Raw genomic sequence first — 27,513 nt, 5'->3', positions numbered from 1 at the left:
CTACAAGTGCAAATTTTCCAGCAACAGAGAAGCCTTCCTGCTTGTCGTACCATCAGAGCTGCGGCCAGAGATTTTGAGTGCGTGTCATGATGCACCCTCTGCCGGCCATCTCGGAGTAAGTCGTACGCTTGCGCGCATTAAGCAGAAGTATTATTGACCCAGGTTACTGCCATCAGTGCGGGCCTGCGTAAAAACGTGCCTCGATTGCCGACGTCGTAAGTCTCCTCCGCTGAAACCAGCCGGATTTCCTCACCCCATCGAACCACCGCAGACCCCTTTTCGCCAAGTGGGCATGGACCTCTTTGGCCCTTTTCCGAAGTCTTCACCTGGAAAGCGTCGGATCGTCGTTGCCACCGACTACCTGACACGGTACGCTGAGACCACGTCTCTTGTCAAAGGCACTGCTGCTGAAGTGGCACAGTTCTTCGTACACAATATTGTCCTGCGTCATGGAGCCCCCGCCGTTGTTGTTACTGACCGGGGAACTGCTTTTGCTGCCCGCTTAACCCAGTCCGTGATGACTCTGACGCACACCAGCCATTGACGTGCTACGGCCTATCATACACAGACAAACGGATTGGCAGAGCATCTCAACCGCACTCTAGCCGTTATGCTTTCTATGTATGCTTACGTTGAGCATCGAACTTGGGATACCATTCTTCCGCACGTAACGTTTGCCTACAACACCGCCCTGCAGGAGACTACCCGACTGACCCCCTTTCAGCTTGTCTTGGGTCGGCAAGTGACCACTCTGTTGGATGCTATGTTGCCCGTTGACCCCTACTGCGATTCTGACGCTGACCTCGACGCAGACACTTTCGTTCAGCGTGCTGAGGAAGCGCGGCAATTGGCACGCCTGCGAATTAACCGTCAAGAGGAGACTGACGCCGCTAGGTACAACCTCAGACGCCGCTTCGTTAGTTACGCGCCTGGTGACTTGGTGTGGGTGTGGACACCTGTTCGTCGCCGCAGCCTTTCTAAAAAGTTCTTGCGCAGGTACTTGAGCCCTTACGAAGTAATGCGCCGCATCAGTAATGTGACGTATGCAGTTACTCCCGTTCAAGCGGCTTGCTCATCGCGCCGGTCGCACCATACTGAAGTCGTGCACATTGCTCGCATGAAGCCTTACCACGACAGACTCCCCGATTGAACGGCGGGTCACTGAAGCTGTATTTTCCTGATATTTCCCTCCTAGCCGCATCGTGGCGATGCTGCAGAAGAGGGGGCAGTGATACGTGCCACTGTAGAAGATGAAAAAGCGCCTGCATCCGTGGAGAAAGATCTTGCTCTCCCGCTCGCACGCTCGGACCACTTAGGGACCGCCACAGTTTTACGTCTCGTCTCCGGAGGTTCTCCTTCGAATTGCTCGTAACAATATCTTTCCTTTCCTTAAATGGACCAACGGGCAAGGCGTCGCGCCGAATGGACAATGGCGCTTCGTGGACTCCTTGGCAATGCTGCAACAGGCTGTCGCGTCCCTGGCGTTTTTTGCTTACGACAGCGGCACGAATATTTTTTGGGATGGTAGATGTGTACAGCTGCGATGTAAAAAAGAGCTGATCTTTCTAAACGCCCATGAGCATGCCACTGACTGGAGTGAAGCCTACGGGCCAACGAGATAATTGTGCCACGGAAACTTGAGCTGTTTTCTGTCTTGTCACGGGACTGGGCCTATATAAGCCAGTTCAATGCAATAAACGATGTAGTCAGTCAGCGCCTATGTTTGTGTCAATATTTCTTGTCCCTGTAGCGACAACGCTGTAGTCGTCAGTATGTGTAACCGAGAAGCAAGGCTTTACATATCAAGTAAATATAATTAATCAACCAATTTTTTTACACAGCAAGATCTCATTACGAACTATATAGCACAACAAACTTCTGCACATTTATCTTTAAAAAACAGGCCAGAATCCAGAGCCGCTCTCCGGCGTGGCTATTTGCCGCTGACAGGTGCGCCGCTTCGCGGACGCTTCTTTGAGGACTGCGGGGCTGCGGCAGCTCAGCGGCCGCTACTGCATATAGCCGCGATTTGCTGCCCTTCGGGCGCTAAAAAACACTGCCGAGCACATTTCGACGGCGCAGTTGTGTTGCAGGAGGTCTTTTTGTTATCAAATGGGCAAAATTGATGCGTCAATCTTAACTTTTAGTTTCACATTCGTGTTTATTGGGCCAGCGCTTAGCACGCGCTCGTGCTTGCATCGCTGCCGTCTAGGTGCTCCCCCGCACAGAAAACTTCTTGGTCGCCCCCCTCCCCCCCCCCCCCCCCCCAGAAAAAAAAAGATGTAGGGCTCTCATGTCACCTCCGTGGTGCGCCAGTTACATCAACAAATTAGTGCTGTAAGCTCAACTCAGCCGCAGGGCTGGGAGAAAACAAATTTTGTCATGGTTTATGCTACCTAGCACATAAAAACATATTTTCGCTTAAATTATCAAAGCCTGAGCAAATATTAGCAGAGAAGTGTGCTTTTACGAATTCTCAGGCCAGAAGGGGCGTTATCTTATTCGGAAGCTCTCTGTGCGCGTGACAGCGTTGAGCAGCCGTTTGGTAAAAGGTAATAGATTCTAATAAAATTGTGCATATTTTGCAATGATTAGGTGAGATACCAACAGCAGAAAAATGCTATGATCAGCCCTTTATTCCACTGATCTCTCTGGCATACGTGCAAAAATAGCAACTACATTGGCAGCGGTCGTGTTTACATTGCCGTACACGAAATGGTTTTAATGAGAGCAATAGCAAGCTCAGCGCAAGGAGATGCCGATGACGTACTGGTGATCGAAAACACGCGCTTCGCCGGGACAACCTTCAGTCTCCAGCTGGCCTATCTGGTTACTACACGATGGAGTGATATCAGTAAATTCACAAAATGCATAAAGTTATCATAGATGGCCGCGCACTTATAGAAAGCAACAAATGACATGCCAGCGCAGTAATCTGCTTGTAAGTACCGGATCCTAGTCCGCACAGTACATGGTCGAGTACACTCGAGTGTCACGTTAACGGGCGGCTGCGCGTCAGTTAACCGCAGTATTGTGTGGTAGAGGAAAAATGTGAATATTCATGCTACAGCACACACCCACACTCTTTAGGTGCTGGAGCGCAAAAACGACAGAAGCGAACCCGGGAACATGCGTTCTACGCGTGGCGCCGGCGCGACCCGCAGTCCACCGGGCAGCGGGCGAAGACAGATGGCGACTGGTGTCGAGAGTGAGAGTAGAAGTCCGCACGCAGGCCTGCGCGCGAGGGTAGAGGAAGTGGTTCTGTAGAGCTAGACAATAGTGCAGAGCAGCTATGTCGACGCCTGAGGCAATTCTCACGGTGAAGTGAAATATTTTCGTTTAATTATTAACTATAATTACACCACATAGGCCAAATTTTTCCCACGGTGAGATCTCATCGGACACTATCTAACACAACCAAATTATTGCACATTTATCTTCACAAAACGACGTAATCTAGCGGAGAAAGCTTTCCTGTCATGATACTCTGGGCATAGCCATCTAATGATTTCGAATTAATAATGTAAGAGTATTGATGTTCAGCTTGTATGTGCTTTTAATTCATCCTTCTGTTGCCCCCAGTAGTGCTTCGCATAAGGCTCATTCCCCGCTGAACAGATCAGTGTTTGATCTTGAGCCTAGTCTATTTCTGTAATGACATTTTGGTTCTCTATTCAGCTGTCGAATGTATTTGTAAGAACACTTTTGGCTCAACGATCTCCGGCTCCTGTGACAGTCCTTATACTTCGAGCCCTATCAAAAGTAGGCGTGACAAAATAATTCGCGAAAAGGTGTTTTTTTGTTCCCGCTTCATATTTTTCCTAAAAAATATATATGAATTTTTTTGTGTCGGGCAATATGAAACTACCAGCTTAAAATTTTAATTTTTTTGGAGGTCTTCGTTTGTTTCTATAGAATCATTTTTGCTATTTCCTTGAAAAGGGTCATCGCCTTTAGTGAATAATATAAATTTTTCTTTTTCTATTCTGCCTGACAGACACACCGTATTTTAAACATAGCTCAGACATAGATCAAGAGAAAAGCATTACTAAAGTTTTATCTATATTTCGTCCTTTATGTTAGCGCCAAATACACCAATACTGCTATTTATTTGAACAATCTAGGCACCTTTTTTGATTATTGTAATTTTCTAATTTACCGCATTACAAACATAATTTAATTACAATTTTACAGACTAAGCGTAATAAAAATTATCAGACGATTTATTTTGGTTAAGCCAAATACGATATAGATGAGCTAGGAGTAGTTGTAGCGCTCAGTTTAACTTTGTAAACGAACTTTAGGTTAACGTGGAAAAATCGGTGAATACGGGCCTTAGTTCTAACGCATTAAAACTGAAGGCGGTTCTTAAGCGAAGCTTTTTTTGTTTGGTTTTATGGGGGTCTAACGTCCCAAAGCGACTCAGGCTATAAGAGACGCCGTAGTGAAGGGCTCCGGAAATTTCGACCACCTGGGGTTCTTTAACGTGCCCTGACATCGCACAGTACACGGGCCTCTAGAATGTCGCCTCCATCGAAATTCGACCGCCGCGGCCGGGATCAAACCGGCGTCTTTTGGGCCAGCAGCCGAGCGCCGTAACACCTCTGCCACCACGTCGGCACTCTTAAGCTACGCCTTAAAGGTATGAGGTGATAGCATCTGTGGGTAATGCCCGAATATGCGAAATTGGTCGTTTTCTACCTAACATTCATAGATCGTTGGGTGCCCTCTTACCACTCCTGGCGCAGTAGTGCAGCGTTTACGCGATGTGCACTGCCCTCTGAAGGCAGGTGCTGCCAGCGGCGGGGCTTGTGGGAACTACGCTGCTTTTCACATGCTACTTCTCGTGAAAAATCATTCAGTGAACGGCCACATGCCATGGTGGGCGGTTTGCTCACAATCAGAGGCCCCCAGGTTGCTCGTGCGCCGATCTTATCGTGCGCTCGTGCGCCGATTTATCGCTCACGGAGTACGACGCAGCCGCCGACACAGGCTTTCCTGCGACAGGGGGCACTTAGCGCTATCGTGTTAAACGACGTATTGAAAGGTAAGTACCTGGACATACTCAGCCATAAGTAAATTTGCTTCCCAGGGTAACTGCAGCTATAGATAGACCTAACATTAGAACCTGCAGAGTGCCTGTGGCAACATGCCTAGTTTCTGTTAGCAGGAAAATGATGCTGCGAAATGGGCTTAATGAACTAACAGCCATGCAGTTCATTGCTAATGTAGGCAAGCCGAGCCAGTGGGTCAGCCTCATGGTCGTGGGCTCAGAGAAAGGCAGTGCGTTGCGCATAATAATTTATGGCTTAGCAGTCGACGAAGCTCTCAACTGGAACGGCAGCTTTCGGCCGTACTCATGGATATCTCGATTTATCTAGTAGAAGCAAGTCTTCCGCAAGCTTGATCTCAATAATGTATGCTGGCTTGAGCCTGAATCTAACATGCCTGCAACCTTCCAAACATCATTTCGAGGGTGCAGCGGCTTTGCCTACCGTTTGACTTATCAGGCAGGACTGAAATTACCCAAAAGCGACTGCAGACTGCTTTGGATGGCCTTCAAAGAGTGACGTGTGTTGCAGGCGGTATTATAGCGTTCAGAACGGGCTGCCCTAAAGAAGTCGCACAGCATGAACTCGTCAGAAATCTGTACGCACCGTAGCGGTGTCCTAGTGTTCTGTGCACCCGCTTCGCATGTGCGAGGTGCGGGGTTCGATCCCCAGTGCTACCAGATACCCACCGGTGAAACAATGGGTGCAATCCTTCCCCTGGTCTGGTACCCGGCTTATTCAGAATAAAATGCTAGGAAACTGGGTCTTTGACCCTACCTTGAGCAGAAAGAAACTACCTTGCGCCCTGGCGCTCCTTGCCCGCAGATTCTTTTGAGCCATAAAAATCCATCATCGTCATAAGAAATCTGTACGCACTCAGGGAGATATGTTGCAATCAGGGCATTTGCATCAACAAAGAAAAGTTTGAATTTACACCGACCGGGTTACTTTTACGGGCCACTAGAGAATGTCGCATTGATTGCATGGTTAACGAGCTTTCAAGATCTCTACCTGCTAATCTGAAAATATAGAATCAATCAGAAGTTTTACAGCCAAGTACATGTAATGGACCTGGAATGCTGAGCAGAACTGCGCATTCAACAGTAAAAAAAATTTTCTTGCTTCACCGCATTTTCTGAAGTTATACGATAAAAATAAGGAACTCGGAGTGCAGTGTGACGCCAGTGAGATGGGTCTTAATTGGTACTGGGATGCTGCAAGATAGGTCTTTGCGGCCGTTAAGACAGCAAATTCTTTCCTGAAGAAGGCACCGGAATAAGCGCACGATCAACACTACTTTATTCTTGTCAATCACAATACATCATGCTAGCCCGGAGGCGTCTTGCGTTACTAATAATGTATAGCAGGACTGGGACGACACTTTCCATGACCAATAAACCGTTAGAGCCCCGTAATGTAAACAAGGAGCACAAAGACACTAAGAAGACAAGGCGGGTTAAAATGTGCTGCAGAAAAACGACGCGATATATTCCCACAGTACGCAAAGAAGACACGGTGTGAGTAAAGACACATGCCTAAGATTGCCATGGGAAAAAGGTGCAGCACTGGAACTTCCGCTTCAAGATCCTACACGAACGATGTCTGTAGAGCGCGCAAAAAAATTACAGGAAGAATTTAGCTCCACCTTAAGTGTATGACGCGATAGCTTTAATGGTTAATGCCCGTATTTGCTGAATTGATCAGTCTTTACTTAACATTCATAGATCGCTGAGGGTACTCATACCACTCAAGGCCAATGGTTAAGCGATGCCCCATAGCCCTGCAACGGCAGATGCTGCCACCAGTGGGGGCTCGTGCAACCCAGGTTGCTCTTCCCGAGCAACCTTTTGCTACAAATAATTAATTTTACTCCCTCCTACCACAATGCGCAGTTTGCTCACAATGCAGTGGGCAAGTTGGGAGGACGCTACAAGGTTACGTGACGTAGGTGGGTCCACCTTCCTCCTAGGTTGCATCTCAGGGGATTTTTCGTGTATTTTGAGCTAGCTTTCAGTAACGACGACGCCGGATTTCCTGAGAAACGAGTTCTTTAGCACTGCCGCGTTAGAAGCAGGGAATAACAGCAACAAGCGCAAAAACCAGAATAAATATACAGCAGTTCACTCCACCACCTGTGTTACTTTCCAACCTCTAAAGAAGGTGCAAGCCAGTAACTGAGGACTGCGACTACTACTCAACGTACGTTTAAAAATAGAAATTTACCTTAGGCTGTGAAGGAGTGTTGGTTAAGGCTTAGCAGCTTTCACTGCAGTCCACTCCCCGAGAAGTGCGAAAGAGAGTACTACAGCGACATCTCAGTTACAACGTGGACGAGTTTTGGTGATAGTATTTTGCGCCTCAAGTTGATGGGGATTTTACACTGTTTCAGTTTCAATTCCTTGAGTCTGCTGCAAAGATCGCCATAAAAAATTGGAAGGGACACTAAAGCGCCGCCTTAAGGGCGTGAAATGACAATCTCAATGTGTGAATGTGCATTTATGAACACTGGTCATTCCCGGCTTCAAATTGATTGGCCGCCGGGAGAGTCCAAACCACAACTTGCTCACTGGTGCAGCGGTTAAGCGATGCACCACAGGTCTGCGTTTGTACGTTCTGTCTCCGGTGGGGCTTGTGCGACCCTGGGTGCTCTCCCCGAAAAACATCTCGCGACCTATAAATAATTCAGCTACAAGCTTCCACGGTGGTCAGTTTGTTGACAATCCGTTAGGCAGGCTGTGATGACACCACGAGGCCACGTGACCTAAGCGGCCCACCCTGCTTGCTTCCCGCTAAATTTTCGCTCACAGCGGCACCGACACCGTTGACGACTCCTGATTTTGTACAGAATGGAAGCCTTAACATTATAGCGTTAAAATGGCGGCACGTAGATGGTGGTGAGTGCATACTTTTTCGTCTCGTGAGGCCCGAGCTAGGCAGCAATAAAACTGAAACTGTGAGCCGTGATTTGTTTCGCCTCAAGCAGGAAGTGCATTCTTCGTGCGAGGGATGGCGTAGGAAAAAAAATCACGAGGATCTCAAAGCATTTGCATAGAATTACACCGAAGACATTGAACCGCTTTCCTTAGAAGTATGTTATACTCAGGGCCATTTCCCTTGTAATATTCAAATGGCGCGCACCTCCGATACACGACAGGGAGTCTGTGTGCTGTGATTCGCTGTTAGGAAGACAGTTCCCTAAACTGCCTGGTATATCGCAGCAGCTATTTTCTCAATTAGTTCACACCTCCTGGTCTGTTGTAGCCTAGCATATTGAGCGACTCGAAAGCCTAATACTATTAAAGGTATAACGGACAACCAGGCCTGCACTTACCGGCAAGGAAATAGATTGTAGGCAACCAGTCCACAATATGCATGAGCTGCGGCGCAATCGCTCCTCTTCGTGCGAGACGTGAACTCCAGACGAAGGAGGCGGCGCGAATGCCGCCCTCCCAGGCGGTGCCTTTGCCGCCACGAAGGGGCCAGTTCAAGCCAAAGTTACGGCCTCCGCTGTACATGTCGCCACCATTGTCAGAGCTAAAAACCAGGACCGTGTCGTCAAGCATGTGGGCCTCTTCGAGCGCTTCGAGCAGCACTCCAACGGATTGGTCCAAGGCATCGACCATCCCTGCCAGAACGAAAAGCAGACGCCTTTTCAACGCAATAATTGTACATGTCCTCAATGCGTTTGTTTCGAATCTGTAAGACACTTGCAATAGTTCATGGTGTCTACGCAACCTTTTTTGTAGGTGCGTGAAAGAACTAGGGCTTACGATTGGGCCGTTTAACAGTTTTTGTTATATTGTGTAGTTCAGAGAAGGCTAGTAGAAACACAGGGCTTTCAAAGTAGTATTATTCCTTTCATTCCTGAAATAACGAATTTATGTAAATACAGTTCGGAGTTGACTTGAAACACGTGGCTTCGGTCCCGGCTGCGGCGGTCGAATTTCGATGCATGCGAAATTCTAAATGCCGGTGTATTGTGCGATATGAGTGCACATTAAAGAACTCCAGGTGGTCGAAATTTCCGGAACTCCTCCCTATGGCTTGCCTTACAGCTAGAGTCGCTTTGGGACGTTAGACCCCCATAAACCATAAACCGGTCAGTAGTTGGCCACAGTCCTTATTGTAAGCCCTGAAACATTTTCAGTCAGAGCTGCAAGTCTTGCTCGAAACACGGTAAAGCGAAATTTTTCAGAAGCTAGCGGAGTTCTGAAAAATTATGAAGTGCCGAAATATTCTTTCCTGTCTCTACCCAGGGACGTGAGAGAAGCAGCACAGAGGGTGGTCTTTAAGCAGCTTTACTAAAGAGCATGTTGATTTTTGCGGAATATTAAAAAAAAGCTATTTTTTACTGGAGTAATGTATAAGGTGCTGAAGCCCTTCAGAGCGATTTAGAACGGTTGAATCGGTTTCTTTGTGTTTATGTTTTCAACCTATAAGCTTGTTTTCAAAGGTGTGCAGTTTAAAAGAAAAAAATTTTCTAGGCCCATTCTCACAATTATGAAGACCGTTAACTTTGCTGGACTTTAAACCCAGTGGCTCAGTTTTCACTCAGGCATTTAAGTAAAAATATTTTTGAAGAACATGATGGAATGAAAATTTGATTTCCTACTCAAAACAGTAACTGCCCTTTCTCAGGAAATTTCTCAAGTTTCTATTTTTCATGTTTTGTGCCAAAACGAAAAGTTTAAAATTAAAGAACTAAAACGCTTTTCCCGTTAAACATCCCTGGTATCCAAGGCTTCCTATAAGAATTGAAATTTTGACGGCAGAGATCTGTTGTAGTTTTGTTTTGTATTGAGATAACGCTATCGGACATTTTTTTTCTATTGCGAGTGCCATTTGCGAAACGTGGCGGCAAGATCGCGCGTTTTAAATTTTTGTTACTTTTAATTTACGCGAAGCTGAAGGTGCCGGACTAGAACCCGGCCTTGGCGGCCGCGTTTCCATTGAGGCGAAGCGCAAAGGGGGCTGTGTGCTGTGCACGTTAAATATTCCCAAGTGGTCGAAAATATTCTGGACTTCACCACAACGGCATCTCTTTCCCTCTGTTTTCGTTTATTCCTGCTTTCCTCCCTTCCCTTGTGGCGCGGTTCGCATTTTTAACGAGATCAGAGAGAATTATTGCGCCATTTCATTTCCTCGAAAACTAATTTTCAGTTGTTATTTTTATCGCTTGTTCTTTGCAAGCGCAATTTTTTTTGGCACCCCATATCTCATTATGGTAATATAAGACATGCCTCCAAGCATAGTAAGCTGCGTTCTTCTCTGATTTGCATATTTCCCAAAGTTGCACCATTGCCACAACGATCTCCTCGTACCTGCGTAAATGGTTCTGTTCGTGTCGCTGATGTAGGAGAACTTCTTGACGTTTTCTTCAGGTGCCTGGACTAGCTCTGGCTCGTAGACTCCATGGGCTGCTTGGTGCGGCAGGTAAAGAAAGAGAGGCTGCAGGCACAATTTATAACCAATTATTGATTCGTTCTTTGAACCGGCACAAAGGGTTCTGTGAAAGATCTCAAGACAATTTCCCCTGATTGAATAATAATTGTTTTTTGGGGGGGGAAAGGAAATGGCACAGTATCTGTCCCATATATCGATGGACAACTGAACCGCACCGTAAGGGAAGGGATGAAGAAGAGAGTGAAAACTGACGGAATAATAAGCGCACAGGACAACACACACAGGAGCAGAGGAAGACACGGACTGGCGCTAACTCACATCTGATTTATTTTCAGCCACAGCAGAAAATATATAAAAGGGGGGAGGGAAACATGCGCAGTACACACGAGTTATAAAGAGCACAAGGTCACAAGGCAACCAAAAGATCACATCAAACCACACGTTCAAGAAACCCGATTTCTGCTTTGTAGAGTTTAACCGACGTATCACTGACACATTTGTCGCCGAATTTCCTGATATGAAAGGCTTCTAGTAACTCGCGCACGGTTTTATCTCGACCTTTACCTAGAATCTTTATAGCGCTAAGTCGTGGTTCACACCCTGTGCAGTTGGCGCAATGAATAGCCAATTCGTTCCACCTCCCCTAATAGCCCTCAAATTATCCCCCGCTCGATCATTAATGCAACGCCCCGTCTGGCCTATGTAAGCCATCCCACATGTCAACGGGATCCGATACACGACTTCGGTGGAGCAGTTTACAAACTGCTTGGCATTCTTTTTTCTGCATCCGCTCGGATTACCATCTCCCGAAATGCGTGAGCACAGCTGGGCGAGCTTCTTCGAAGCAGAGAATACCACTGGCACACCATGTCGGTTCGCCACTTTCTTCATGTGGTGGTCTACCTTGTGTACATACGGTACCACAACAGGATTAACAGGGAACTTCTCCCGTGCAATATCTTTCCCAAACATGGCACGCTTGGTTTTTTGTAAAAGGCCTTCCGTCACAGACACAATCACCTCGCAGGGGTAGCCAGCAGATATTAGCCAATTTATTTGCTTGTCAAAGCTAGACTGCACAGAGTGTGGGCATGACTTCTTGAGGCAGATCCCAAGCACTGGAAAGCGATAGCTCTCTTCACTGTTTTGGAATGTGCCGACAGGTAGGGTAAAAGTTCCTTCTGTGCCCGCGGTGCGTACTCCCAACATACGTGCCCATTATTTAAGGCAATGTTAATATCTAAAAACTGCCACGAATTCTGAGAAGGAAGTTCATGCGTAAACACTAAACCCTTCCCAAGTTGGGAAGTATCGGGAGAACTTCCCTGTTAATCCTGTTGTGGTACCGTATGTACACAAGGCGGCCCACCATATGAAGAAAGTGGCGAACCGACATGGTGTGCCAATGGTATTCTCTGCTCCGAAGAAGCTCGCCCAGCTGTGCTCACGCATTTCGCGAGATGGTAATCCGAGCGGATGCAGAAAAAAGCATGCCAAGCAGTTTGTAAACTGCTCCACCGAAGTCGTGTATCAGATCCCGTTGACATGTGGGATGGCTTACATAGGCCAGACGGGGCGTTGCATTAATGATTTGAGGGCTATTAGGGGAGGTGGAACGAATTGGCTATTCATTGCGCCAACTGCACAGGGTGTGACCCATGTCTGAGCGCTCTAAATATTCTAGGTAAAGGTCGAGATAAAACCGCGCGCGAGTTACTAGAAGCCTTTCATATCAGGAAATTGGGCGACAAATGTGTCCGTGATACGTCGGTTAAACTCTACAAAGCAGAAATCGGGTTTCTTGAACGTGTGGTTTGATGTGATCATTTGGTTGCCTTATCACCTTGTGTTCTTTTTGTCTTGTGTGTACTGCGCATGTTCCCCCCCCCCCTTTATATATTTTCTGCTGTGGCTGAAAATAAATCAGATGTGAGTTAGCGCCAGTCCGTGTCTTCCTCTGCTCCTGTGTGTGTGGTCCTGTGCGCTTATTATTCCGTCAATCTTCAATGCACCATCTAGCCCGTCAGCAGGTGTTAAAAGAGAGTGAAAGGAGACCGGAAGAAAGAGGTGCCGTAGTGGAGGGCTCCGGAATAATCTCGACCACCTGGGCATCTTTAACGTGCACTGACATCGCACAGCACACGGGCGCCTTAGCGTTTTTTCGATTATGGTGCTCAGCAAAATATACTGTGTGCCTCGTTGAGGTTACAGTAATATTTGCTCGCCTACAAATGTCTCAATTTTTCACAAGACTATTGCATATACAAAGAGAGGTGCAGTTACTTTGGATGGTGGGTGTACAAAACAGAGACAAATAAACTTCGTAATGTAAATAACAAAAAAAGACACCGTGGTCATAGTGCGGAAGTAAAAACGATATAGTTTTGCCTCAGAGATCTGCGCATAAACACTCTTACGCCGTCAAAGGTTTTAAGAAGGTTGCTGAGGGTGACACCTACTTTTCATTTTTTCTTCATTTTCTGAAGTAACCGCTTTATAACTTTAGCATTGGTAACTTTTCGAGTGACCAGAAATTAAATTTCTTCTCAGTTCCCTCTAGCACGCCAAACACGCTTGAATAAAAGTGAAGTGTTCAATGATCCTGGAGATGAAGACCTAAGGTAAGTTAATGAAACAGCCACGTACAAATAGAGCATAAAGTCAGACTGTGTGAACCGATGCAGCGACTCATTCATCATGTAAGCCATGGTGGCGGTTGATTCCAGCGACAACAAAGCAGCCCGGTTGCAAGATATTGCTGATATCTTAGCTAACCTAATTAGAGACCTTTAAGATTTCAGGAAGTTGCGCGTTACACGAGACTAGATAGCTTTTAACTGGTCGCAGGCTTGGTTGCTTTTTCCCAGTAAATAGGTTTATGAACTGGTACCCAAAGGAGCACGAATAAAATGCTTCAAAACGTATTACCAAGCCTACATACAATCACACGCCCCCTTATTTCCATTGCCTGATGAACACGTCGTTTATGAGTGGCACTCAGTTGTCTGATAAGCGTAGCACTTCAAGAAGACATATATGTAGTGTGTCGTCTAAGATTTTTGTGCCTTCGTTTACATGTTCTCCATAGCCATGCGACGGAGTTCGGAAGCCACGCTGCGTAGACACGGCTGGAAGGCGAGCAGAAACAGAGCGTTCAAGGTGGGAACAGAGAGAATCTCGTGCTTCGGGTTTTTTAGTATTAGTCGATTTTGTCGCTCCTGGGAGTGTGGAAGGAACAACGAGGAACAGAGAAAGCACGGTGTCATTGGGACCGGGTATCGGTGAACCACAGCGCCCTTGAATAAGAAAGTAAGTTTATGGTTACAACGTGGAGTATTTTCAGTATATGTTTACAAACACGATGGCGTTTTTTGTCGCGACGCATAGTCTGCTCTTGTAGCGACATGTATCTTACCCATAGAGCAGCTTGCGATGCGACAAAAATAACGTGTTTTCCTTACAGCATGGCAAGGTGTGCTTTTCTTAGGAAACAGGGTCGTTCTTCGAGAGCCTATAATTTGAAAACTATTCTGTAAGGCTAAATGACGCGGCCGCATTCGCAGCTGTGGGGAAAATCAAGGCAGATTGCAATCGTTACATAGAACCGTCGTCAGCGGAATCAATCATTATTTCTTAAAAAGCTTGCCTTTACAGAAGCAAGAAAGTACTTATAGTATGCTTTGTAGTGCTGCAAACTTTCTCAAAATTTAGGGGGGGGGGGGGGGGACATTGTTGACATAAGTGAGGTAAGGCGAAAGCCTTAAGCGCGGTGTTGCTACTTGTGTCACTGATGTGTGGTTAAGATGTTAAACTAGTGCACAATTGTTACTACATATGCGTTGCGCTAGGAGGAAGGTTGCGCGGCACCTGACTCGGTCGACAGCTGCGAGTCATCTGGCGCGGGCGCGGCGCACGCACCGGTGGCGCCCCCTCGCGCATCACTAAACTATCAATGGCGCATCTTTGCCTCCGACATCACGAGCGCGTGCGGGTGATCTCGGAGGGCATGGACGCAAGAGCATAGCGGACGGACGGACGGACAGGCGCTAGCATGAGCCATTAAAGGATTTCGCCTTAAAATATGCGCGATCGTTATGAAACTTCCAGGTTGATGGGGAATCGTACGGGTTGCCGATTCATAACGATCAATTCTGCCCGAGTTGGTACGCGCTAAGGCATTCCGGACGCAAAATTGTTTGGAAGTTCGTGCTCACCTTTGTTTTATCTCTGTTACCAATGATGAACTTGGCCCTCTCCGTTAGCATAGTCGTTGCGTACGTGCTGCCGTCGGGCCAAAATGCGTCCGTGTTGTTCCAAAAGTCAAGGCCTGCTCTTCCATCCTAGTGCGGCAAGAGTACCGCCAAAATTATAACCCAGAAATTACGGGGCGGCGGTAAATCACCATTATGCAATGAGCTTGTGTGAGCATAGGATGTCCTAACTTTTAATTTCTTTTGTTGTTTTAGTTTCTTTTGTTTCTCTCGCTAGCATATCTTAACGCGGTAGCGTTAAGAGTCCCATTAAACGAACAACTCGGCGTCAGTGTCAACGTCTTGGGAGGCGTCAGCGAAAAATTACTCGGAAAGGAACGTAAGTTGGCCAACTAGGACACGTGGCCTTGGGATGTCATCCGGACCTGCCCACCGAATTGTGAGGAGCCTATCCACCGTGACAGGTGGAAGTTAAAATAATGACTGGTCGCGAGAGGTCGCTCGTGAAGAGAAGCCTTGGTCTCACCACCCCGTTGGTAGCGTTTTTGAGACAGCCAACTGCCGACAGAGTGACGCATCGCTTATCCACTGTACCGCTGAACCAAAACTGGTGTGCGGATCACCAGCTATCTATGAGTGTAAGTAGACAACGTCAAATTGGGCATAAGAAGGCATTAACCAATTAACGTCACTGGATCGTACTCTTAAGGCAAACCTAAAGTGTCCCCTCAAGTGTTTTGTTATCTATTTTACATGCATTTCTTTACTCTGATATGCTGAGCAGACTGCGGAGCAACTTTGCTGTGATCTTTACAGAGTGATTCGCGGTTCTTTTCGTTTGTGCTCAATAAAGCTTAGTCATTTTCCTTTTTGCTGAGCCATTCATAATCATTTTCATCTTTACTGAATCATTCATGGCCATTATAAATGATTGTAAATTTTAATCGTTTTTTTTCGGGACTGCTCCCGAGCGAGCCATGTGGCCTTTTCTTCATCTTCCCTGTAAGTGCAGCGGGAACAATTTCATCTCTTCCTCTTGCAACCTGCCAACCGCGGCGGGTGGCAGGTGTTCTTCGGTTCACCTACCATGGCAGACTGCTGATGTCGCCAGTACAGTGGTAGGTATTGGCAGGTGCCCATTGTACACAATACTACGCCGCCGCCCCACACCGGATTATATTTTACCCGATAGCTTTAAAGGCCCCGGTTTGCAGAAAATTTGGTAGCGTCTTTATCGGCGCCGGCATTGTGTGCGAAAATACACGAACATGATTGTGACAGGTGGTGCCCTGAGAGCCACCTAGGAAGCAGGTGGGCCACCCTGGTCACGCGACTGTGTGGCGCCATCACAACCTGCCTAACGGATGATTAGTGAATTAACCCCTTGGCAAATAGCAGTTAAATTAATGATTGGTCGCTCGGGAAGACCAAACCTGGATCGTACAAGGATCACCGCTGGGAGCACCTGCTATCGCGGGGCAGCGGCGCATCGCTTAACTTTTCCACCACTGCGCCAGGACGGGTATGAGGACTCCCAAGGATCTAAGAGTGTATAGAATGACCTTCTGAATAACAGGATTTGCCCATTACGCTGTCGCGTCATACCTTTAATGCGAAGCTTAAGTGTACCCGCCAGGTTTTTTTCACGGTAGGGGTTCTAATGCTACGGCATTATAAATTACGCAGCCCAGCTACGTGATGGCAAGCGCTTCCCTACATACAAGGGATCTACGCTTGAATTTTCAGAGCGTAGGGCGCGTTAGCGGCGCTCGTAGAAAATCCACCAAATCTGGGGGCATCGAGTTGACGTAGCAAGACTTGGTAAAAAAAAACAGCCTTCCCGAGGAGAGCACGTTAGAGATCGGCTTGACTGCTAGGAGCCTGCCTATGTTGATGCAAACGCCAGGTAGAGCCAAAGTAATACAAGTGTTTAACACATTTTCTGAGCTGATGTGTGAATTCTTTTTTTTACTTCCCCTTCCTTTAGAAGAAACTGGTTGCCATCACGGGTTTTTACTTTGGGTGATACACTTAAACTGATATTCATGACTGGATTGGTCTGGCTTTATACGGGTTAATGTCCCAAATCGACTGAGGCTATCAGGAACGGTGCACTGGAACTGGAGGAAGGGCTCCGGTTAATGTATACCTCCTCGGATCCGTTAATGTCACTGAGCCCGCCCAGAACATGGCTATATAGCATTTCGCCTCCAACGAAATGCAACCATGGAGGCCGGTATCAAACACGCGTCTTTCTGGTTAGCAGCTGATCATCACAACCACAGAGCCACCGCGGCGGCATTCATGATATAAGAAAATCTTATATATATACGTCAAGGAACTGAACAGGATTTTATGAAAGAGAGCGCATACTTATGTCACATTGTGATTGCAGATCCGGACCACTAAAGTGGAATAAATAATAAAAACTAAATGTATATATATATATATATATATATAGTTTTTATTGTTTATTCCACTTTAGTGGTCCGGATCTGCAGTCACAATGTGACATAAGAAGTATTCTCTTAGCAGTTACAACGCTTCGCTCTGTCATAAAATTCTGTTCAGTTCCTTGACGTTTCGATGTTCGCTGCGGTAGAGCAGTGCACATGGTGCATGCATCCTTTTATTTTTGCCCTCGTCACATTTGCCGCAAGGTTGATAATATTCTCGATAAAAATTTTTCTCTAAGCTTATGGCCCGCCACCCATTTTCCTTTTCCAACACCGCGAAGAGTGCGGAACGCTTTTTTTTTTTGTACGTACGAATTCCTCTATCTCGTAGTAATAGTCCGTTGGTCCGGTGTAAAAGCCAAAGAAGCTCTCGAATCCCCGGTACGTGGGTGTGAGGTTCAGGCTTGAGTATCCTAAGTGCCACTGCCAAAAGAGGAGAGGTTAGAGAAATAAATAAATTGGTTTAGACTGAGTGCAGCTTACGGTGAAGCCGCGTCATCGATAACCGTGCACTCAAACCTTCTCGCCGAGGTCTCTTCGAAAGCACCGCCATGCAGGAGCAACCAGCTAACCCAAGTGGGGATAATGCCCCACTCTTTCTAGTTGCCTGAGCGTGACACACGGGATGAAATAATGCTTTAGGAAGCCATGTATGGACGCTTTTTCAAAGTTTTCGTCCTGTAGATAGGCACCATACAACATGCAGAAAACACCGCATTCTTCGTATATGACAACAGGATAAGGATCATGCTCTGTGTTGATTTTTTTTCTTCATGAGGGGAACGTTTCTTTTTTTAGCTCAGAGGTTAGAGGACGAAATGAAGTGCGAAGGTGAAATCAAGATAAATGGTTCGAGACACACGCAAACAAAAACTCTTGCTGAGCTCTTCTACACTTTCCTGCCAATAGTGCAGGATTGTAAGTGTATTGAGATAAGAGGTGTCGTAGTTTGAACTAGAAAGTTCTGAACGGGAAGTACGCCAGGAGTGATACGTCACTTAAATGCTTGCCCGTATACAATTAACTACTTGATAATTTTCGTGATTTTTTCCCAGGTTTCGTAACAACAACTTTAGGTCACTTAAACGCGGAAGCATTGATCAGTTCTTATCGAAGTTGAGACAACTGAGGACACATTTCAGCACCCTCTGATAGTCAGCTAGTCGGCAATGCTCGCTTGCAACGCGTCGGGCTTTTTAACAGCTTCGTCAGAGCATTTATGGGACCGCTATTTATTTAATGACACGCGTGTCCAAGGAAGCCTAAATAAGAATTAAGTCGATTGGATATTTAAACAAGCTGATGAATTCCTTGTAGTATTGCCCGAGCAGGCACTTTTAATCCTGGAGATATTGCCTAGAACGCCACGGAAGATTTTAGCCCAAACTTTTCTGAACTAGCTTCTAAATGTGAAAGACGAAATAACTAGTAGTTTTTTGAATTAATGCATTTCTTAACTGCATTCAATGGTTTTTAGATGCCAACCCTCGGAAACAACTACAGCTTTCTAAGCATAAAACACGATCGTGAATATCAAGCTGAAAAAGTCCTAATGTTAACACGGAGAAGTGTCAGTGGTGAGCAGCTGCAACCAATATCCGGCAAGCATTCGTGTTAACGTTGCCCAGCTCCACAGGAATGGATTTTTTCTTGGCCCTAATATTGTGAGGATGCGACTCTGTACTGAAAAATAAAAAAAATGTGCTCAGAACAGAGAAAAAATGAAGCTTCATTTAATCTCATGCATATAAATGATGTTACAAGGTGTTAGCACGAACACATCAGCATATATACTATTATAGCCACTTCTGTTATTTTTCGTTAGCATGCAGGAATGAATTGAAAAAAAAAGCGGAGAAAAGCGTGCAGCTACATAAGAACACATACACAAACATGATTAATGTCGATTTCGGATCATTTACTAAAGGTTACTCACCTCTCGACATGAATATATTTGTAAAATAGCATGAAGCTGTTCATATAGTGCCCGACAGGAAAAACCAAAAGTAAAAAAAGTAGTTCGGCTCCATACTAGCGCACCATAGAAAATGTGATAGGTGCTCTTTGCAACTGAAAACAATAAGCTCTTTTGAAATGCCGGCTAAAACAGCGGATATATCAAAGGCTTCTTATACCGTCCAAACAGTATGAGCCTCGCGCATGCATTGCTTCCTTGTCCATCAGTAAGTAGGTTCGGTACCCGTGGCTTGCTCTACAGACCTGGTTTCTTCACTGTTAAGCTTTTCTGCGCATCATTAGGCAAACGTGGCTCCCATTGGATCCTTACTGTGTGCGTGCGCCTAGCATTGTCGTTTTGTTAGTTCTGAAGATACATTAGATCCAGGTATTTAACATGCAGTCGTATGACTAATTATTCATTTTTGATCACTGGATGTTCCACAGACTTGTACTGAAGCTGTTGCTGTATGCATTCTACTACAGGCCTCCAGCTAGCCCACTTGTCTTTGTTAACCATTTACTAGCACTGATTCCTCTCTGGATTCAAGGACAACAGGCTGGGAGAAAATTGCTTGTGCACCCACAACGGAAGACTAAAAAATGTACCTGCTTAGGAAAACCCAGTTTACTAAGTAACACCTTAAGAGAAAATCTGAGCAGCAGCTTACCTTTCCAACCATGTGAGCTTCGTAGCCAAGATCCTTGAGATATTGAGGAAGTAATTTGAAGCGAAGAGGCAAACCTCCAGGCATCGCTGGTTGTAATGGAGTATACACCCCTGTAATTAGAATGAAGAAAGGAATTTATGAACAGTCTTATGATCGGCCGCTTTCTGCTGACTCAGATATCGTTTCACAAATCTGTTGATGGTTCATTTTGTCTGAAGCATTTTGTCACAAAAGCAGCACTGGAAGGAAGAAAACAAAAAATAGTGTTCGTTTACATGCCACTCTACTTCAGTGTGCATTCTCAAGTGTGTACTCGAATCTCTACCTACCTTACCACCAATGTGTTTTTTTGTCGCATCGTCATCGCACTCAGAATAAAACTCATTCTGCACCTCACTATATTATAGCTGCTAATCGGGCTAGTCTACAAGCAGTATGTATCTGGAGAGTGCTTGGGGCGAAGTAGCTTGAGCAGTTCTTAGGAGCCGTTCATACATATATTAGGCTGTTTGGGGCAACCTAAAAAGATTGAAAAATAATAAGCCCCGGCCTGACCACTGATGTATAAAAGGGTTAATCCAATTTGAAGATAAAAGAAAAGGCCTGAGAGCAATAGTAATTTTACCACCCGTAGGTGGGCAAAATGTAAAAAAAATTAGGGGTGGGGGAAGAGCTACATAGCGACCCACATCCGGGGGAGCGGGCCCGGGGAGGCTACCTTGATCTCCCCTGGGACTTAGCTGACAGGATGGATCAAATGGATAGGTTGTCTGGAAAGGGGTTATGGGCATAGGGATGGGAATGGAGACAGCGAGCTTTTTGCTCGGATCCTTCGAATGTCTCGACACCATTGCTGGCCTGCCTGGCCAGTATAGGGAGGGCGTCAAGATTGCCCAGTGGTGCAGCCCCGCTCACAGGATACCCTGCCACCCGGGCTCCGACCGCCGGACTCCGACCGGCTGCGACCGCCGGAAACAGGAGAACCTAACCCGGGGTCAGCTACCTCGGGCGCCTCCACGACTTTCAGGGTTTCTTTCCAACCTGCCAGCTACTAAGCGTCGAGTGCTTTTCGCGGTTTTTCAGAAACCAGAAGTACGTGGGGTGTGATCCAGCCAGTAGAGGCCTAAATCATCAGCCTATCGGCCCTCCGACCCAGGGCACCATGACCTAACACATCTGGGGGACCCACCTGTGCTTCAAACCAACCAACTATGAACTTAATTTTCTCCCTAGCCTGCTCCGCTCCTGCCCAGGAGGGAGTATTCAAGGCTGGGCTGACGGGGCCACAAAGAACTTGGCTTAGAGTGAGATGACCCGGGGCAACTCCGCCGGTACTCCACAACATCGACGGTTTTTGCACTGATCGTACTGCGCCCCCTATCTCGGCGTCCCGCAATGATCCCGATGGACCCGCGCTCAGCCATGAGGCCGCTTCCCCGTGGCATCGCTTCCGAGATGCCTGTCTGTGGTGAACCCCCGCGCGGACTAGATTTTCCTGTAACCAGAAAGCGGCACGTCGGTCGCCAGACTTGCACGCCCCCGCGTGTGGAGGGAAGTTGCATGTAGTTAAAAACCTTTTGAACTTTGTACATGTCTTCCGCGCCGTATTTCGTGGGTCCAGCCTGGGGTTTTCTCCAGGCCTGCCTCCGCTCAGGCATCGGACCGCACGAGTGCGACTAGCCTTCACAATCGCTTGGGAATCGCTGCCACTCCCAAGAGGTATCGCATCCCCAGAGGATGCGCCCCGGCCAACGCATCTCCGCCACTGGCGTTGCACCAGAACATAGCCTTGTAGGTGCAACTACACCGGCCCGTGTCCGGTGGCGGGGGGGGGGGGGGGGTTGCGACGAGCAGGTTGCACAGTCGGATTCCCCCCCCCCCCCCCAGCCATTCATGCATATATTAGGTTGGGACAACCTAAAAAGATTAAAAAATAATAAAGTCGTTAATCCAATCCAAGCTTTATCCAAGCTTAATCCAATTTATGGTGCGAGTACATTATGGCCCGTAATAATACTTTCGAGTAAAAGATATATTTATAGGTAGATGCTCGGAATTGTATCTATGCCTTGCGCCGGCGTAAGGATATTGCTAAATAAAATGCCACTGCAGAGCACTAAGCTTCAAATCGAGATTGGATGGTCAGTATTTACCTGCCCGGCAATTGTGCAAGCACATTGGTTACCAAAATATTTTATGCCCCCTCATCAGTGCATTCCCTGCCATATGTGGTCTTCATGAGTGCCTCTATGCAGACAAACACGGGTGCGCGTCTGGTATCCTATGAGACCCTCATGCCTTAATGTGACGTATACCATTCGCGCTTTTTAAAAAAAACAGGACCTGTTCATATGGCCCTTTCGGTTATTGTATTATAGCGATGCGGCGATACTTCGGACTCCTTTGATACTTGTATTTTTCTATTTGCCGTTAGTCACAATAATGCATGGCGGAAAACAAATCATTTAAAAAGGATGTAACAAAAAGGTGTAACAAAACAGATAGACATTGGTGTCGGAAGCCAGTACTTCGCGGTGAGGGCATTTTGCCGGCGCAGGAATTTTCTCACTTCGCACTGGTTGCGAGCTGCAGGCGAAAGGGCCACTCCGACCCGCAAAACGCCTCGGAGAGGCCTTCTCCATCCGTGATAGGTGGGGGGAAGGGGGGTAAGCACACCGGGGAATAAGAGCATCTGTACGCTGCCTGAGGCAGGCTGAAGATGTTAAATATCTCAGAAGTGGATCTCGTGGTAAAGATGCCAGGGAGTTTGTGGAACGTCTGTTAAATGAGATATCATGTCAGCTGCGATGTAATGAACATCTGTGCGAGCTTGCACCCAGTTGAGTTTAGGCACCGGGTAAATCTGACAAGCAGCTTTTACGGCTTGCGAAACCCGAAAAGTATTACGGACTTTCTTTAAACGTTTCAGTGGTTCCTGTGAATGAGTAAATATGTGCACCCGGTTATAAGGAGGGTCGACAACTAAAGCTGATATGGCATTTGAAATCGCTTGCAGTTCGAAGGCTAGAGGAAATAAGATGTCGGGACAGTCAGCATTTCATAAATGCTGATCGGCTTGCTATATCTACCTATTCAAGTGACTATAATGTCACAGCCACACACACAAAAAAACTCAGAACCTTCCAGATAATTCATGCAAAGTTGTATTTCAAACCTTTGTACATCGGGAAAAAAATGCAGGTATTTAATGAGCCGCTCAACCAGATCCTCTTCTCTGCAGCAAATAACGTTTCATCTTGCACAGCTGATGGGTTTAGAATAAGCATACAAAGTTGGACTAACCAAAAAACCAAAATTTTCATTCTTCTTTCAAAGATGAGCTGAGAGAACAACCACCAACCTGCCTGCATTGCCTTCGTCACAGAACTTGAAGCGATGAAGTCAGCACATTACGAGCAGTTATGTATAAACCTTTGCTTTATTTGTGAATACTAAATCACTCCTATCTATTTGTCTGTGCAGCGCTGATAGTGGACAAATAAATTTACCTTGAGGCTTCCCGCCCCTGGTATAGCCTCTGCGAATACCACGCATGTTTTCCTCTTTTGTTTCAGATTACTCGGAGAACCTACCTAGATATTTCGTTCTGTCGTCTTTATAGGTGTTAAGTCCAGTGTCAAGTCCCAATTAGCAACGAAGTTAAACCAAAAAGCCAAACAAGCAATCGACCAAATCACCAACCAGCCATCTAATGAACCTAAGAAACAACCGATTGACTAATACACTGAACATTCACTGAACAATCAACCGATCAAAAGATTGACCAAACGATGGAGCAACCAACCCAGCAGCTTGCCAGCAGTCCAGGAGTCAGCAAGCCATCTAGACAACCTAGCCTCCACCCAACTAGCCTATCAACCAGCCAAGCAACCGACCAACCAGCCAAGGTGCCATCCAAGCCATCAACCACACAGCCGCCCAGCTAGCCAGCCAACCAGTCAGCGAACCAGCCAAGGTGCCAGCCAACCAGCCAGTCAGTGATGGAATCAAACGAGCTGCCAAGCAACGAAGCAACCAGGCAAAAACAATAAATAACTGCGCAAAAAAAGGACTGGATCAAGATCTTGATCAAGATCTTGATCCAAGAAAGAAGCACACGGAACGAGCGCAGAATTACAACTGGTTTATTGCACCCTCCCAGCTCGTCTTGTACAGTCCTTTTTTGCGCAGTTATTTAAATTGTTACAATATCGTACCAACTACTCTCGCTGTCTGTCCGAACAACTTGTTTTCTCTGGGGCAGGTACGAGCGAAATAGCTGCAAAAGCAATCTACGGACACCATGTTACTGAAGCTTTTGAGCCCTGAGATCATGTTTGACTAAATCAAAGGCCCTTGTGAAATACACAGGCACACCAACCTCCAATAACTTGTGTTTTGTATCCTTTTTTTCTCCCCATAAAATTTTATCAACATGCGGTCATCCAAAAAAAAAAGACAATCTGCGCCAAGAACGATTCCGTGCGTAAGCTGCCCCATGAAATTTTCAGCAGACCTGACCACAGGAATACTCTACTTTCTATTTGCTTTAGGAATAGAGCTGACGTCGCTACAGAAGCAGTGGTCAAGATGTCATAGGTGGTCATCCCTTTAGTTTGCGGATTTTGGTGCCAGGTTGTATAAATCTCCATGGCGACGATTATGACATAGATACTATTCTATGTACCGGCAAGGCAGAAATGACAAGTTTTTATTGAACCAAAGGTTGTCAGGCGTGGTGCGTGCAAGGACAAACAGTTGGTTTTTATGCAATAGCGTAAAGGATTCCGTTCAACAGATAACCTGGCCTCGCTGAGGTGTTGAGAAAATTGAGATTGGTCTTAAGGGTCGGGGCGTCACAGCCACGTGACTTTGTGCGGGTCATCCGCCTTTTGTAGCGAAAGCGACATTGGCCAACAACTTGCAGTTGCACCGTGCTTGATTCCCACCGTGGTCGCACCGCATCACGTGACCGACCACATGACTGGTCACGTGACCATCCACGTGACGAGCAACGTGGCAGCAAGAAGCCAGACAACCAGAGCAACCTCGACTTATACTCAAGATTAACCAATGATAACTTAGCTATGCCTTAGCTTTCGCTACGTATATCGTGGCATGGCCGCGCTAAGCCACTGCCAATATTTTTTTTTATAACACGTTGCGCCGTATGGAGACCGGCACAAATTCATCTGCTACCGGTGGAAATGAAACACAGGGGGAGACGCAGGCGCGATCAGGTTTCGCGAGGTGCGAAATGTTCCTGCGAAGTGGCACGTGCTGGCTTGACAGCAACCGCCATCTATCGTACGCACCTGCCCCTAACATCAACTCGTGCGCATTAGGAGCTAGAAGTTTGTGCATAATCAGTGCAGCAGTGAGAAGAGGTGCGCGAATGCGCATAGCGGCCGTGTTGAAAAGAGGGGTTCAAACTCCTCACAACAATCACTCAGAACAATAATGACGACGTCACTACACAATTCTTCATTGGTCTGCAAGGTCGTCACTTCATTGCTGTTTATAGCGTACTGGCCCTGAAGAAAGAAACGCAATGACGCTGAAAACAGAAGTGGTCAAAAAGCAACTCGAACTACTACGTCATAGCCAGGTCGTGAGCAGGGCGCGCCACCCCTCGACCGCTGGGCAAAGCTTAATTGTCTTGGTTCAATGGAAGCCTTGCATGTATTGTGAAAATGAAAAAGAGAAAGAAAAATTCAGAATTAGAACAAACAGCATTGCCCGCGTCTGCGAAGTGATATGCAAATAGGACCCTGGGCCACTGAAGGGGCTCATTAATACTATAGCGTCATACCTGTAAGGCAGAGTTTAAATGCCCCCAAACTTTTCTTTACCTGAAACTAAAAAGCACGCGTACGTGCCATTATGAGTAGCTTCTTGCATTCATCTGGACGCTGCAGCTTCTCGAGTAAAGGACTGAGGATAGACAGTTATGTGCTTTTTTTCTCGGTTCCTTTTAAAGGGTTAGAGTCTTGTTTAACGTGTTTCCTCGGGATTGCCATGTGCACACTACGAGAGTTTGACGCTGGCGGCGTTTACGTTTTCGATCGAATTCACAACAAGAATGCAAAGCTTCGATTGATCTCGTTGATTGTCTACATTTGCCGGAGTTCGCTTCAACAGATTAATAATAATAATAATAATAATAATAATAATAATAATAATAATAATAATAATAATAATAATTGGTTTTTGAGGAAAGGAAATGGCGCAGTATCGGTCTCATATATCGTTGGACACCTGAATCGTGCCGTAAGGGAAGGGATAAAGGAGGATGTGAAATAAGAAAGGAAGAAATAGGTGCCGTAGTGGAGGGCTCCGGAATAATTTCGACCACCTGGGGATCTTTAACGTGCTCTGACATCGCACAGCACGCGGCGCCTTAGCGTTTTTCCTCCATAAAAACGCAGCCGCCGCGGCCGGGTTTGAACCCGGGAACTCCGGATCAAACACATTATAAGCGGCTTTCTTTTTTGAAGATGCGATAATAGCACGATTACCTTTTGCGCTGAGAGCAACGTTTTTATATTTGCTTGTTTTTGTCTGTTTATGTGAAGCACCGCCGCGTTCCCAGTGAAGGGCGACTGTTTTTGGATGCCATGGCTAAGGTATGCGAACCGGACACGACGGTTGGTTTTTTGTTAACAAATTTGGAGACCTACGCCGCACGCCGAGTCAGGGTAGCGCACGAAGCGAGCATAGGCACCATGCATGAAGAGCTACCTTTGTAACACATATATGACATGTAACACAAGATGCGGAGCACCGGTTTAAGGCACAAAAGGACAGAGATGATGGCGGTCCTAGTGGCGCTACCTGTTGCACGTTAAGCAAACATTTCTTTGTGAATGACCCATAAGAAAATATTTTGGTACCTCAAAATTCGTGCCCAAATTATTTGTCTGCAGCTTGTTGTGAGAGAGCGTTCACCAAGCAGAACATTCGGGCGATATCAACATCCTTGCATTGTTGAATAAAAAAAATATTAGTGAATCGAAGCTTCGTTTACTGTCTTAGGTTTGCCGACATCCGGGAAACACATGTCAAAGAGCTGAAATACAACCGCACATTCCGAGTGCGTCGAACTTCTTAGCTGTAAAGCGGAATGACAGGCAGAAATAAGGGTGAGTGGCACGAAATGAATTTCACGAAAGGCAACAACGCATTCGTTATGGGTGCAGTCTGCTGTAGCGTTTTAACTCGAAATGTTCTTAATGAAAGTTTTCCGTGCGGTGACTAGGAAAACACAGAGGTCCGCTTTGTGTCTTCCCATAGTTTGTACAGTTTCCTAATCCTTTTTTTAGAACAAAACTGAAGGTGTGCAGGGAAAGAGACAGGACTTTTTCATTCCAGACCAATTAGGTGCACAAAACATACTGAGCGTCCTAAAGGATTCAGACCGGCAATTAACAGGTTCACTGAAGTAGAAACTTTCGGAACATAATACCTGTGCGTTGTGGCCCACCGGAGGGCTACCCTTAAATTTCGTTGGGTACGGCGTTACCGACCAGTTGGCCACAGGCAAAGCCAACTTCTTCGAAGCGCAAAGAGACGGCAATATGAACCTGGCATGTGTGCTTCTCACAAGGTTTTTGAAAGCTCATAGCTGTCCCACAGCTTCATCTAGCGACCCAGTATCCGTGCAGCACAGCAGGAATAAAGGACCTAACCCACCGGTGAGCCTGAATGCAGTGAACGTGTAAGAGTGGTCCGCATTGAGCCAAGTGCTCCAGGAATGTGGAGATGA

At 46.5% G+C, this 27,513-nt stretch overlaps 1 protein-coding gene across 1 annotated transcript in view; it reads right to left on the bottom strand.

Annotated features, from left to right (window-relative positions):
- Positions 1–27,513, bottom strand: part of LOC144135190 (arylsulfatase B-like) — an 83,057-nt gene that overhangs the window by 16,762 nt on the left and 38,782 nt on the right. Inside the window, exons 4-8 of the mRNA XM_077667932.1 lie at positions 19,749–19,858; positions 17,434–17,544; positions 14,669–14,794; positions 10,373–10,499; positions 8,383–8,676 (exon numbers count right to left, since the gene is read on the bottom strand). Coding sequence (XP_077524058.1) covers positions 8,383–8,676; positions 10,373–10,499; positions 14,669–14,794; positions 17,434–17,544; positions 19,749–19,858 — 768 coding nt within the window. The remainder of the gene's footprint in view (positions 1–8,382; positions 8,677–10,372; positions 10,500–14,668; positions 14,795–17,433; positions 17,545–19,748; positions 19,859–27,513) is intronic.

The sequence above is a fragment of the Amblyomma americanum genome, chromosome 5 (genome assembly GCF_052857255.1).
Source record: "Amblyomma americanum isolate KBUSLIRL-KWMA chromosome 5, ASM5285725v1, whole genome shotgun sequence".
NCBI lineage: Eukaryota > Metazoa > Arthropoda > Arachnida > Ixodida > Ixodidae > Amblyomma > Amblyomma americanum.
This window is presented reverse-complemented; position numbering and strand designations above follow the sequence as displayed.